Consider the following 13746-nt stretch of genomic DNA (forward strand, 5'->3'; position numbering starts at 1 on the left):
CGTAAAAAGCATTAGCTGGCACAGCCGGCTTGACATCTTGTCAGGGTTAATAACGGGCACCATTATGGGACTTCAGCCGACCGAGGGATTCAGCAGAAATCGCTCATTAACGATCCGGTTGTCAACCATGACAGAACCAAGCCTGGCATGGATATTGGCGAGGAAAATGTGATCTGCCACGTGTCTTCTGGTCCGCGTCTATGTAAATGAGAGCGCATTAGACAGTCGGGGTTATTATCAAGGCCTAAGATTATTCGGTTGCCCGGTCGCTTTCATAAAAAACGATGTCAACTCCCAGAAATGTTTTGTGCATGACTGACCACACTAAAGGTTTTGCATTTTCTATTTGTGTATTTTATTGAAGAAGGAAAAAATATCTGCAAAATCACTCAAGTTATTACAAATCTATACTTGCATAAACATTGAACTATATATTTTATCAACTTTGACCGTGAAGGATATCAGCGGGCTCAGTGCTATTACCAGCTCAATAAAGTGTAAAGAAACGGCTTAATCATTCGCATCACACGATTCCCGAGCCTGAGGGTAGAGCAGTTACTAGCATTGATGCGCAAACTACCAGCGCACCCCCCCCCCCCTCCCCCCAAAAAAAATCCATATCATTCGTCCATTAGCTGCAAGAGAGCGAAACCGTCGCTGGATTTCACAGAACTAAACAATGTGCTGCCCCATATGATAGCGTAATGAATGAAGATTTGCTGCGTTGGAAGTTGCAGTCAGTCTTCTTAAGCAAACACAAGGCAGGCAAAGTTGGCGCTATGGGCAAAGTTAACAAACTTGTCGGGGGTAGGTGCCAGATTGCTTTGTTCCACATATCTGCTAGAGGTCTGTTGTCTGCTGAATAAAAGATAAAGCATCGAGTCGTTTTGGTGGGGGATTTTTCTCAGCAAAGATCACATCTTTGATGTTATTCCGGGATGATACTGTTTGTTCAGTGTTATAACACAATACTGCACCTTTTTCGGGCCACAGCAGAATCAAATTCAATTTCAAAGAGATTAGGTTCCGTTAAAAATTAAGGTAAGTTGGGTATTGGGCAGTATTATTTTTCATTTATACAAACAATCGCCGAGTTAGTTCTTCTTATTACGTCATTAATGTTCTGTACGACTGACCGGCCACACCAACCCTGATATACCATACTTAGGTAGAGTGAGGGCGTCTAGGATAGAGCAAAGGAGCTAGCCGTAATGCGGACCGGTGTAATGGAAGAGTGCGGAAATGGAAACCCCCATAGGTGCAATGGAGGGATAGCCTTCCGCTCCATGTAGCAGAGACACGAAGGGAAGGGTGGCTGATAAATAGCACGAGACACTATGAGCTTGCGTGTGGCAGGATACACGGTTCCTTGACAGAACTCCTTCAGGAAGCCTGGTCAGAAAGTGTGGTCGCAAGCGTGTAATAAAGTTAATAAAGGTGTTTTTTTCCGCTACACGGGTTCTCGCAGCGAAAATTTATTACTTTTTTGACCCTCATCCGTGATCCGGATAAGCTTTTATAGGAACTGTATTTTTCGACCCTCTTGTGGTTTTGGATGTGCACAAGAAACGTTCATGTGTTGTGCAGATTGCAGAATATGGTCAATTTGAGTCTATGTAGTTATCTCCAAGCTGGTTTCTATCCACGATTTTCACTTTCAGCGTGGCTGCCGACAGCCATTTCGCCCATTTCTCACAAAACTGCCTGAATAAAGGCCATTTCCTACGTCAAGTCATGAAAAGCTAGTGTAAATGCATGTCGAGTTCCCTGGGTATCATAAATTACGGAAACTGGCAGGCTCGAATGTGATTCGATTGCAAGAATGACTGAGTATAGAACGCTAAACGCAGTCAGACTTTTGAAAAAGTAGGTTAGGAGGAGGTTAGAGCGTCTGGGTGCTTTCAAAATCTTCGTCGAGTTAGCTTCTGGATACTAAAGCTCACGACCTTTTCAGCTTTTACGGTAAAATAATAAGACTATGCACCGAATTCATGTAAATAATTGTCCTAAGTCATACTTCAGTTAGCAATCGATCATAGCCATGCAGCTTAGTACCGATGTCAAAACTCGTAAAATCATGGTAAAAACGGAAACAATCATTAAAAAGACATTTTTGACGTCCATCAGTCCCCGTTACATCCACCCTTCATATTAAGTTGATATTTTTCCGACTGAATTGCGTTTCTCTGGTTCGTGCCGCGGTGTGTGGCGCGTGCGTGGGCTATGCGGGCTGCAGGCCCTATCGATCCGGGCCCGTCTTGTTAGTGTACTGTTGCAGCGGACAGTCGTGGTGGGCCTTGTTCACGTGGGCTGGCCATTATCCAAGCCAGGCTGGGCCGACACCACACCGCTTTTTGTGCACGGAGCTGCATTCGATTCACGGCAGGATGGGTTTGAAGTGGGTCAACGAAAGTCGCCATGGTCGCCACTGGGGAGCGGTAGTGTCGTCCCAGACGGAAAAAATGAATACCTAAACTCATTACTGTCACCAGATGCAACTAGTTATAACTCATAACTTAGGAGAAACATTGTAAGACACACAAATCTACATAAATGCAAACATTGCATATATACTCCAATTCCATATCAATGCACATGATGTGACTCAAAAGGACCATACGTACGTTGACGCACGTCATACGCGATAAGAATGTTGAGTAATAATCCGAGTAGTGTGGGAAAAAGCAAATTATGGCTGGCCAGCGTCAAGCGTGTTTACACCATCGAATCGATTCGAAAAAAAGAAAAAGTAAAAAATGTACGCCACTGAATATGACACCCAGCCGCAAGTGCGCGGCGCTTTCGGTCAGCTCGGCGGCGCAGTATCTGCCCCTATACGCGCACGCATGCCGGCTGCCGCGCCGCGACGCGCCGGCGAGCGTTCATCACCCGATCGCCTCGGGCGCCGGGCACTGACCTCTTGACCTACTGGAACCGTATCTGATTGGTGGAGTGTGGACACGCTGGGCCGGGGAATGATTCCATTGGCGAGCCTTGCAAGCCTTGTCCTCCCCGTGGCATAGTGGATGAGGCGTCCGTCTCCTAACTCGGTGGCAGCGAGTTCGCGGCCGGGAAGCTCCACGTTGTTTGACCCGCGTTCCTATATTAAGCCAGCTGGCAACTGGCGAGAGAGGGCGACGCTAGACCCGGGAGGACCGTGCCGCCATCTACCTGCGGCACGTTAACCCTAGAACGCCTAGGGGGGGGGGGGGGGTTGTATCAACCCCCCCCCTGAGGTTTTTTCGAAGTGCACGCTAAACGGCTTGTCGTAGCGGGCTGAAATTTTCAATGCCCTCTGGGGCAACCTTTGCGCATCTTTTGCCGAAAAAAAATTGATCGGGTCATGTCAGGTCACGGAGTTATGACGTCATAAGAGGTACAGCCTCCGGCCGGATTTTCACAAACTGAGTGCCAACGCCCGAGGTTTCCTGCCGGTGGTACGGACATCGGTTGATGGATCGTGATGAAACTTCCCATGCATGTTGGGGCAAGTATTGGCTATCATATGGTATAAGAAATTTGACCGGGTCAGGTCAGGTCACGGAGCTATGACGTCACAAGAGAAACAGCGTCCGGTACTATTTTTGAAAAGCGCCCGAACCACTATTTTGCTAATTCTTGTCACCTCAATGGGAATATGCAGCAATATTAGCTTCTATAGGGAGCAAATGGACCTCCCAAATCCAAAAATACAATCAGATTTCAAAAATTTAAATTTTGATTTTTCGAATTTCTGCCGCCGACTGTGACCTTGCCGACTTCCGGCGCTCCCAACGCGCCATTTTTAGAGCTAGGGAAACGAAATACATACCAAACGATAGAGAATTGATCAAGGAACACGATAGTGAAGGTTTCAAGTCGATATCTCCCACCGTTTTGCCGCAATCGCCACCGAAAGTTGAAAAAAGTCTATTTTTCCGAAAATTTGACCTTTGACCGGTCAAAAGTAGGTCAAATGTTGACCTAGGACCAAAAAATATACCACCAATCGCGAGATCTCGTTGAGAGCAATCCGTTGGTTTTTTCCGCTAAGCTCTACGACCTTCCGTTTCGAAACGCCAGGGGGGGGGGGTCGTAACAACCCCCCCCCCTGGTCGTTCGTGTTATGATAAATGGCCTGGTCGTGCGAGGGTTAAACTTTCGATCCAAATTATCACCGGTGAACCGGGCGCGGACATTGGGCAAGGCGGGGTGGTGGGTCCGTGGTGTCAATCGCAACAAGCACTGCTTAGCGTAGCACCCGGGCCCATAGCCACCCATTCATACATTCGGACAAAATTTCTCAAAAAAAAAATGTATTGTAGTGTGCGTCATGCAGATCGAAAGGACAGCAATGAGCGTGACCTGCGTCAGAAGCGCATTGTCTTTCAATGAGCCAGTCGCTATCAAAACGAAAAGACAGTAGGTAGGCATAATTCGCAACATACAGCATTCTCTTCAAAGATATTATACGCACAATTTCATGTAGTAACAACTACGTCTCATCCCAGATCGGTCCGTTTTTTATTTGGCTTTTGTCTGCTTTACCGATAATGCACACTGTCAGTTGACCACCGCAGTTTCTGTCAGTTAACCACCGCACTGCAGTGCGGTGGTTAACACTGCACTGGTTTCGTGATGGGGGATATTTTCCCAAAGCTATCTCAACATTGAACAGGCCGAGACGACTACAGCTTCACTTTACTCAACTATACCACGCTGTTTGTTTCGTTTAAGTCAGTGCCGTTCAGGGAGCCATCATGGCATTATCACAGACTGGCCATGATCGTTTTACGAGGGCGCTATTCTCAACAAAAGAATCAGTCTCAAAGTAATGAGGTCAGAGGTGTTGACAACTGCAATTATACCTAGCTTTGTAGAAGCGCATTGAAGACCTTTGGTCTGTCTGTCTGTCCTTTCAATGGGTCTGTCCCTTTGAAGAAGCAGTTAGCGCGATTCAAGCGACTAACAAGCATTCAAGTAAAGACAACGGTCTTTCGCTTTGAGAATCAAGCCCGCAGCTCGCTAAATTTGTTTGTTTTGTTTTGTTGGGTTAGGCCCTTTCGGTCTGACAAGACCATTGCAGAGCCGGAAGGGTGATAGTAATTAGGGGGAGACATTGGTCTGGGCAGACACCCTAGAGAGTCGCCGGGGCTGAGCCCGTCCGAATGGACAGGCCGACCAGCCCCCCAAGCACTCTCTGCACCCGGCTACGGGGTGCGCTCCCTCGGGAGCAGCGGTGCCGCTCCAAGGGAGCAGCCCGCATGAGATAAAGGTGCTTGTCCAGCCCGGAGTAGGGGTTGCGGCGTGGAGGAGAAGGATTTCAGTATCCAGAGGATAGAAGCACGGAACGGTGAACTCGCTAAATGTGACGAAACGGAATGCACCGAAGAAACACGGTAACGAGTATAGTAGTGAAAAGCTTAGCGATTCAACGTTTAGCAAGGGAAACTGAAACGTTATAGAGCATTCGAAGGAATATCGGTATGTCATCCCGTAATTTAATCAAGCATCAAAAGCATAAAATCTTTTTCTGGGTGTGCACGGGCATCACTTTTGGTGCCAAGGAGACACGAGTGGCGCCGCCCTGGTGACGAAGCTGGGAGCTGTGATCAGGCGCTAGGGGTCGAAGGATGAGAATGATGCGACGAAGATCAGTCAGGGTAGGCTCCAGTCACCCATACAATTACAATACACATACAGTTGCGTTCATTATACACGTGGTCTTCGGTAATATGTTTGAATTTTATGACGTGACTGAACAAATAACGTTCACTTTCTACTTCAAGCAAATGGTCCCTTTGAACACTAACTGGGACAGAGGTAACATCAGGTGTAACTCGTTGTAAGAACGAGTTGAGCCTTCTTTGTCTTCGCCCATTCGTCTGATCACAATGTCTGATAGAAGCTCCTTTCCCGGCGACTAGCCGGAGTAGCAGACGACTCCCTGCAAAGCCCAACCCATCCACCCACCAATCAGTATAGTGTTCATCCCAATACTCTTTCAGAGCTGTCCCTCAGTCCCACCTCCGACACGCTCCAGCACAGTCACTCGGGTCGCGACACCGTCAGTATATTCTGAACGAACTCAGGGGCCGACGGGCGCGGCGGCGCCTCCATCCTGAGCGGAACGGACGGCGCCGCCGCCGCGTCTACAAGCTGCTACGTTACACACTAGTAAATCGGCTTAAACGGAGAATACAGGAGCATAGACTAGAGGCCTCTGTCGTGCCTCGAGCAACCAACAGGACGAAACCCATCGCACCGCCGGTCGACTCGCTCACACCGAGCCGAGAGCGTTAGCGCCCGCCGGCTATTATAAAATTCATACAAAAACACCTTAGAAACGATAACCTCAGAATGCCTACGTCTACACGACACACCGCGGCAGACATGCAAGAAAGAAAGACTCCGTGGCGGGGCGCGGGCGGCGCAGCTGCGAAGGGCGACAATACGTCAGCAGCAGCAGCAGCAGCGGCAGCAGCAGCGGCAGCAGCAGCAGCAGCGGCAGCAGCGGCGGCAGCGGCAGCAGCGGCGGCGGCGGCGGCGGTGGCGGCGCCCTCTGCTCGCCGGTAAGACTTCGAGGCCGGGCAGAGGGCGGCAGCAGCGCCGCCGGTCGCGCGCCGCACTCGCGCAGACTAGACGGAGGTTCAGTGAATATGATCCGGCTTATTTACAGGCTAGCAGCGCAGCCGGCGGACGGCCACAGGCCGAGCTGTGCCGCGCGGCAGACAGAAACAGAGAGCCTCCGGGCCGGCCGGGCGCGCCGCCCCCCCGGCGTATCGTAGCGCCGGTCCTCAGCGCCTCTCCGCGCTCCCACGCTCGCTGACTTTACACGAGTCTCTCCTCGCGTCTACGCTCTACAGTCCGTGCCCGTCGCATCTCGCGCATTGGTCGATCCCGCTCGTGACACGAGGTGGCCCCCGTCCGAGCTACCCTTTCCACGCTATCCTCGCGCCGAGACCCCGCCGAGAGGCGGCTAGTCTCGCGCCGAATGACGATATAATTCAAACGCCGGCCGTCGGCGCGGCGTCGCATGACTATTGCACAAAACAAATCTCCCTTCGCGATCACACAATTAAAGAACGCAAGAGCCGGGCGCACACCGTTCCACAGGCCCCGACAATGGACCGAAACAAACTGAGTCAGAACGACCGCGATGGGTAAGGGCCTGGCGCCACGCCGCCCAACTAAGTCATGACACGCACCCTCATGGGTTTACCGGGGCCCCGCGGGACCCACCGAGTTCCACCGGGGCCCAGCGGGACCCTCTGAGACCCCGCGGGACCCGGTGACAGGAGCGGGGCCACCACATCCCGCGGACTCTCAGAGGACCTCGACAGAGCCGGCTCCTACCGTTCCGCCGGCGCCTACTGTCTGGGCAGTGGTCGGATCAGGTAGAGCTTCTCGCCCTGTGGATTGGTGTAGATCGGACAGCGCTGGTAGTGATCCACCAGCTGGTCGAGCGTGTGGAACTTGCGCTGGCCGATGCAGTACAGGGCGCCTTTCACCTCCACGCGGAAGTGTTTGTTGCGTCCCGGCGCCTTGAGCGAAACGGAGTAGTCGCCCACCTGTCGGAACGAACGACAGAACACGTCAGGTCAAACAAACTAACCAGCCAATGGAATGATGAAAATTAAAGGCTTTTAAGAATACAAACGAAAAAAAAAATACCGCCTTCCTAGAGGCGAGAATTGATGACATTGAAAACATCGAAAACCAATCGAGAGTAAGGACATTGAGCATCGCTGAGGACATAATAGGTTTATCCATTGCTCCATCTTCATTGTCGTTGGTTTGCACTGGATTGTATGTACTGCGCTCAGTGTCGCCCTGTAAGCATATCATCACGACAAGAGGAAAACATATCGTGTCATACAAGCTGATTAAACAGATCAATAATGACGATTGATGTTTTATGACGCCAATAACACCACTGTGAAATGAAAGGGTCCACAGTCATTGTCCATTAGTTGGGCCGTAGCTCAGCACAATGGCATTGCCAGGCTACCGTCCGGACTCATTAGGGTCACAAGCAAGACGGTTATGAGATGCCTACATAGATATATAACGCAGCCAGTCATACTACAGAGCGGAAACTTCGGCATCACATTGCAATAGTTGGAAAAGGAGTTTCATTTTGTCACATCCCACACCAGTTCCAGGGGCGGGGCAAATCGAACGATCAATATTCTAAGCTGAAAGATACAACAGGAAAGTGGCGATATGTGGTGATAGCTAGCTGCACAGCAATGCCAAATGTTATAGTCAACATATTGAGAACAAAGAGCCCCACCTTTCCGAAATGTTGTGCTTGCACACTGACAACACAGTGTGACTACATAGTGCATCTTTTGGTTCATTTTCACTGAGCCTACGTCCCAGCACATAACTGGGTATCTGCGCTCGTTGCTGTGCAGAACGGGGCCGTATTTCAGAGCAACTGCCGGCCGGCGGCGGCGGCACCGGGCCGTCTATCGATTTGCCCCCCCCCCCTGTCCCCTCCTCCCCCCGCGCCCGGGCGGTCATGAGCTCCGCCCTTGAGTAGGTGCGACGGTAGGCGGCAGGCAGGGACACCACCACACTCCTACTCCCAGTGTCGGTGTGTGTGTTGTTGTTGGGGTTTGGAGACAACTGTTTCAGCTAATGTTAGCTAACAAGTGTTCCCATATTCTCAGTCATATGCGGACAGTAAATTTCACCGGCCGGATGGCTGGACGATGTGTTACGAGATATACAAAATGAATGGAAAGGCGGCATTAATGACTTCATAATATATCGTCCCTGGAGTTGACGGCATATCCGGACAAATCCTGCCCAAAGGAAACAGAAGATGTACAGCGAAAAATGGTCAGTTCGCAAAAATAAAAAAGGAAAACAAAACCACGTTAATTATAGACTCTCTACACTCTTTCATTTACTTTCATTCAATGCGCGTTGTTCAGAATCCAGCCGAAAGATAAGTCGTAAAAGTACGGCTAATAGTGTTGCTGAATCACTGGTGCCGGAGCACCAAAAATTAGCATAATCTACGCAATTCAGGAGACATAGCTTCGTGCAAATGAGCCCGTAGTCGACGCACCCGTAAACCCCAATTAACTAACTCATACGGGACATGCGAACTTTTTTAATAAAATAAAACCAAGAGAGCTGTAGATACGGCCGTAAAATAGTACCCACTCACCAAAGCGTTGAACAAGTAATCAACAATATACAGTCTGCGGTGACGCTCACAAATGGCAAGGCGCCACTCTCCAAATCAAGCAATCCATACGTGTGCCTAGTTCGCGAGCACCAGCTCGCTCCCTTCCCCACCACACAATCAGTCGTGGTAGCTAGAAATGTTCATTCATTCATTGAACATTCACTGTTCAGTGTTCAGTGTGTAACAAGTCAACTCACTGTTGACTCCAGACTCACAGTGTGTAACTCACTGCGGCAACTGACTTGCTCTGACTCTGCCGAGTGCATTCAATCAATCAACAGCTTGTCATGCTTGACGACCGAGACTGGGTCTGTTACGCTGCGACCCTTCTCAATGTCGAGGATATTCTATTCACAACTCGCGCAGCCAAAACACAAGACCATGACAGATACAGCTCACACTCACAGACAAAACGGACAGTCACAGACGGAGCACCGACCGACCGGCCGACCAAGCCGGACAGACGAACAGATAGACATATTATAGACGTATATGTAGGTACAGGTCTCGCGGGTTTTAACGGTAGGTTTTGCACCTTGAAAATTTAGCGTACTTCAAGCTATGTCTTCGTCGTCTTAATCTTTTAAGTGTTGAAGATGCGATCGACTTGTTGGTTCACAAGCCCCGCCATGATCGTGTAAAATGGCTTCATCGTAGATCGATTAGTTTCTGAGATATAACCAGAAATGATTAGTTTCTGAGATATAACCAGAAATGTAAAAGTGCAAAACCTACCGCTTAATCGCGCTAGAGCCGTACAGTACCGTAAAGTGGGGCTATTTGAGACAGTGGGGCTATTTGAGACAGTACGGTATTGGTTTAGTAAAATTGCTGTAAAATTAAAACCGTTTGATATTTTTCATCAATTTTTGCTCGGGGTGATATAGAATTTAACGGTGAATTCCATTGATAGGATTTTTGGAAAATTTTTAAAAGGTTTGAAAGAACTTTGGCATTAAACGAGAAATACAGAAAAAAAAACACAATTTAAGTTATACGAAAAGCACCCCTACCTGCACCTTACCATGGTTGAAGTTTTGAAAACTTTGCAACCGAATCTATCGTAACTATCGTTTTACTTATGGGCTAAGCACATTTTTTCATGAAGACATTATATATTGTTAACGGTAGTGACGGTTGTGTAACCCAATGTCTCAGAATCCCGATGATACCCACCTCGTCAAACTTCAACATATGCCAAATACAGCTGATGTTTGTGATGCTAAGGCCCTAAAACAGGTGATATGATGCATCTTGCATCTTGCATGCATGCAAGACTTACCGCCATCTGCCTAAAGTGTATCAAACGTTCGAGCTAAGAAACACCGGTGAATCGGCCATGGGTTCATGATACTTTTAGCAGCAAGCAATGTTTACACATTGTAGCTCAATGTGACCTTCCAGTTTGTGACGATATTACTTACCTCTGTGAATATGTGCATAAAATGTGCTTCATTAGTCACTGACGTGGTCGGTAATGGACCCATGTCTACTCTGGTTGACCAGAAGGCACCGTTGAAGGTCATTTATCATACATCCGTACTGTTAGGTGAGCCTTAAGTATACGTACTGGATGCAGTGCGGTAACCGGCCATTCGATACAACATGCAGTGATCTAGGAAAATCGGTATAAAATCAAAACTGGTTGACCTTTTTCTGTTATTTCTTCACAGGTTGATGTGCAATGGAACAACCGATCATGCATGCCATTCATTAAACCATATTGAAAACTGGTTTTCCCTTTTTTAATGCATTGCGGTGTGTTAAATGCATTAGCGAGCCTGTCTCAAATAGCCCCACCAACTTTCGGCCTATATGTTTTACGCCGCCCGAGACAAACACAACTTATTTTGAAAATTTCACTGTCGTTGACTTAGTAATAGTCCTACATAATCTTCCTGTGATTTTTAAAGCTTAGGGTCGCATCATATTATGACAGCCCAAGCATAAAGTAATGCAATTTTTTTGACAGACCGAAATGCTATGTCCAACGAAAAACGATAAGTTTGATTATGAGAGTTACATAACTGTATTTGAAAGAAATACTTTTTGGCACAAGTATCAAAATTTAATTTCCAATCGCATGGCATTAAAAGAATTATCCCTAGCTTGACCGATTTTCTTCAACTTCCTTGCAACTAAAACTGTCTCAAATAGCCCCACACTATGGGGCTATCTGAGACAGGCTTCAAGTAGAAAAATAAGTTTATTTATGGTTACTAGCTGAACCAAAATGGACCTATCTGAAAGCAGTTACAGAGAACTACGTTTTTACAATTTACATGTTATAGGAAATATCAACCGTTTTGAAGGGAGAGGCCAAAAACTGTAAAATCCGTTTCAAATAGCCCCACTTTATGTACATAGTCTGGCTAACTCACGTTTGTCTCGGAGTCTCTGACGAGGAAGCAGCCGTCCTGTCCGCGGGTCGCCAGCAGCTGGTCCGCCTGTGACCGGCTCACCGGGCCAAAGTACCAGTCCTTTCCGGCCAGGTGCGGCCGCTCCCCGGACGCGTCTGCAGCACCCAGACGGAGCTGCGCCAGCTCAGAGCTGGGCACCGGGTCCTCGGCGCCCGACGGGCCGCCGCCCGCCGCGCCGTTACCGTTTGTTTTGCCCTCTGTGGACGGGAGTCGGTTCGTTAGCTGGGGTTCCCGGGCCCATTAGTGGGGTCCATTTGTTGTTCCGAGGTGGCGAGCGGTGGCATTCCTGAGTGGACGGGGAGGAAAGAGCATTGTCTCCGACAAGGAAATGGAAGGCGAGACGCAACAGGCGCCCGGTGGTGCTACGATAATCCCATGATGGACATGAGGCTTAGGTGTGGGTGGACAATGTGGCGAACCAACAACGGAAAACCTACGGGTTCTATCGGCGAACATACGACAGTAAACGCTGACCCCAAGACGAATCGCGTCTGGTGGCATAGGTTTTCCTTTATATTGACAATATTGACACATCTCCCTGATTGTATCTACGAGAATCTGCAAAAACATGCCGGCGATATAAAAGTTAGCAATGATATTGGTGCAAAACAAAAGCAATCAACCCGCATCCGATCCAAATACCAACACACACAACAGAGATCCTAACATTTTCGCTCGACCACCTAGTCTCACAATCCTTGAAACACTTCCGCCCACCTGTGCTCTCCAATCACCTCCCACGACCCGTACCTCCCACCCCTCTCCCCTGCTCCCCGCTCTCTCCGGCAGATCGTTACGGGGACCACCGGAGCACCGACTCACCACTCAGCTGCCGGCCCAGCTCTCGGACGTAGTTGCGCGGGATGAGACCGGTCGTACCCTGGCCGTTACGAGCCATCAGCCACTCGGGGTCGTTGGCCGGCCGGTCCAGCACCTGGCCAAACGGAGCGGAAACAGGGTCAGAACTCCGGAGACGGAGCGATTAAAGACGTAATTACAGACTGCAGTTAGCGATTCGCGAGGAGGGAATGAGACAGGATCAAGATTGAAGTCATGCGTAAAATAAACCTCAGGAGGCGCTAGAGCGCACCAGCGTCCAGCTCACATTATGATAGCTACGTAACTACACTAACTAACTTGCATAACTACGCTAGATTAAGTTCCAGATCCTGGATACGCCGGAAGGCAACGGGAGTCCCAATGAGTCATCCTATTCCGAGCGCGACTCGGCTGAGAGACCGCGATCGACTTGCCGCTGAACCGTGATATGGGGCCGCCGATGGCCGTTTGGCCGACGTCGAACATCGTCGTGAAACTTGTTAGCGCTCAAAGAGCCGAATGAGGCTCGGCCATCCGACGAATTAATTGGCCGGATGTGATCATCGGCGGTCCCGAAATTCCAATGGACGAACCGTCCTGATTGACGCGACGTTAGAGAGCGTCACTGAAGGGCACATCATCCTGACGTGGGCATCTGCAGGTTTACTGGGGCTTTAGAGCGCGCCGACTTCAAAGGTCATTTTGCGCATTTGACTTGAGCATCAGACAGCATCACTGCCCACCACAAGTAACCAGCTACGTCGAACCCGCCCGCAGCACCCGCTCCGTCGCCGCACTATCTCTTGCCGCGCCATGGCACCGCCCTGGCCCGTTTCGATCAGCGGCATCTTCACGGCGACGTTCAGGGGGCGTCTGGGGTCGCCACAAATCCGCGCCAAATGGGCACCGTCCGTCCGCCGGCCCGCCGCGCCAGACGCGACCAATTCGGCCGCGCAAGGCCCCGCCACCTTACGAGATGACGCCGCGCTCATATTGAAATGGAAATCAGGCACTAACGCCGGCCAAGTGCCGCCCGCCCAGCGCCATCGCCCCGAGAAAGTCACCTACTGTATTGGATAGTTTTGCATTGAGGAGCACGATACAGAAGCTTAAATATCTTATCGAGTAAGGATTTAAAGTGAAGTGGTCTGGGAATGACGAAATAATAGACCTAACTACTTCGCAGCTTAAAGGTGTGTGCCACCTTTGAAAGATTTCCCATTTTATTTTTCCTAGGATAAGAAGCTTCTGTTTACCAATATCGCAAAAAAATCAAAAATGGGCCTGAAATAGTGCCTTTTTCGCCTAAAAGGTTTATCGGTT

The 13746-nt window shown here is 49.4% G+C and overlaps 1 protein-coding gene across 1 annotated transcript; it reads right to left on the minus strand.

Annotated features, from left to right (window-relative positions):
• Nucleotides 1-6036: 6036 nt before the first annotated feature.
• LOC122371729 (cytoplasmic protein NCK2-like) lies at nucleotides 6037-13271 on the minus strand. Its single transcript, XM_043348331.1, has 4 exons — nucleotides 13204-13271; nucleotides 12427-12569; nucleotides 11566-11801; nucleotides 6037-7550 (listed from the first exon to the last, which is right to left on the minus strand). Exons 1-4 carry the CDS (start codon nucleotides 13269-13271, stop codon nucleotides 7350-7352), a joined length of 648 nt encoding a protein of 215 aa, XP_043204266.1. The 3' UTR covers nucleotides 6037-7349.
• Between the last annotated feature and the right edge of the window lie 475 nt (nucleotides 13272-13746).

This window comes from Amphibalanus amphitrite, unplaced genomic scaffold, assembly GCF_019059575.1.
Source record: "Amphibalanus amphitrite isolate SeventyFive unplaced genomic scaffold, NRLGWU_Aamphi_draft 001273F_arrow, whole genome shotgun sequence".
NCBI lineage: Eukaryota > Metazoa > Arthropoda > Thecostraca > Balanomorpha > Balanidae > Amphibalanus > Amphibalanus amphitrite.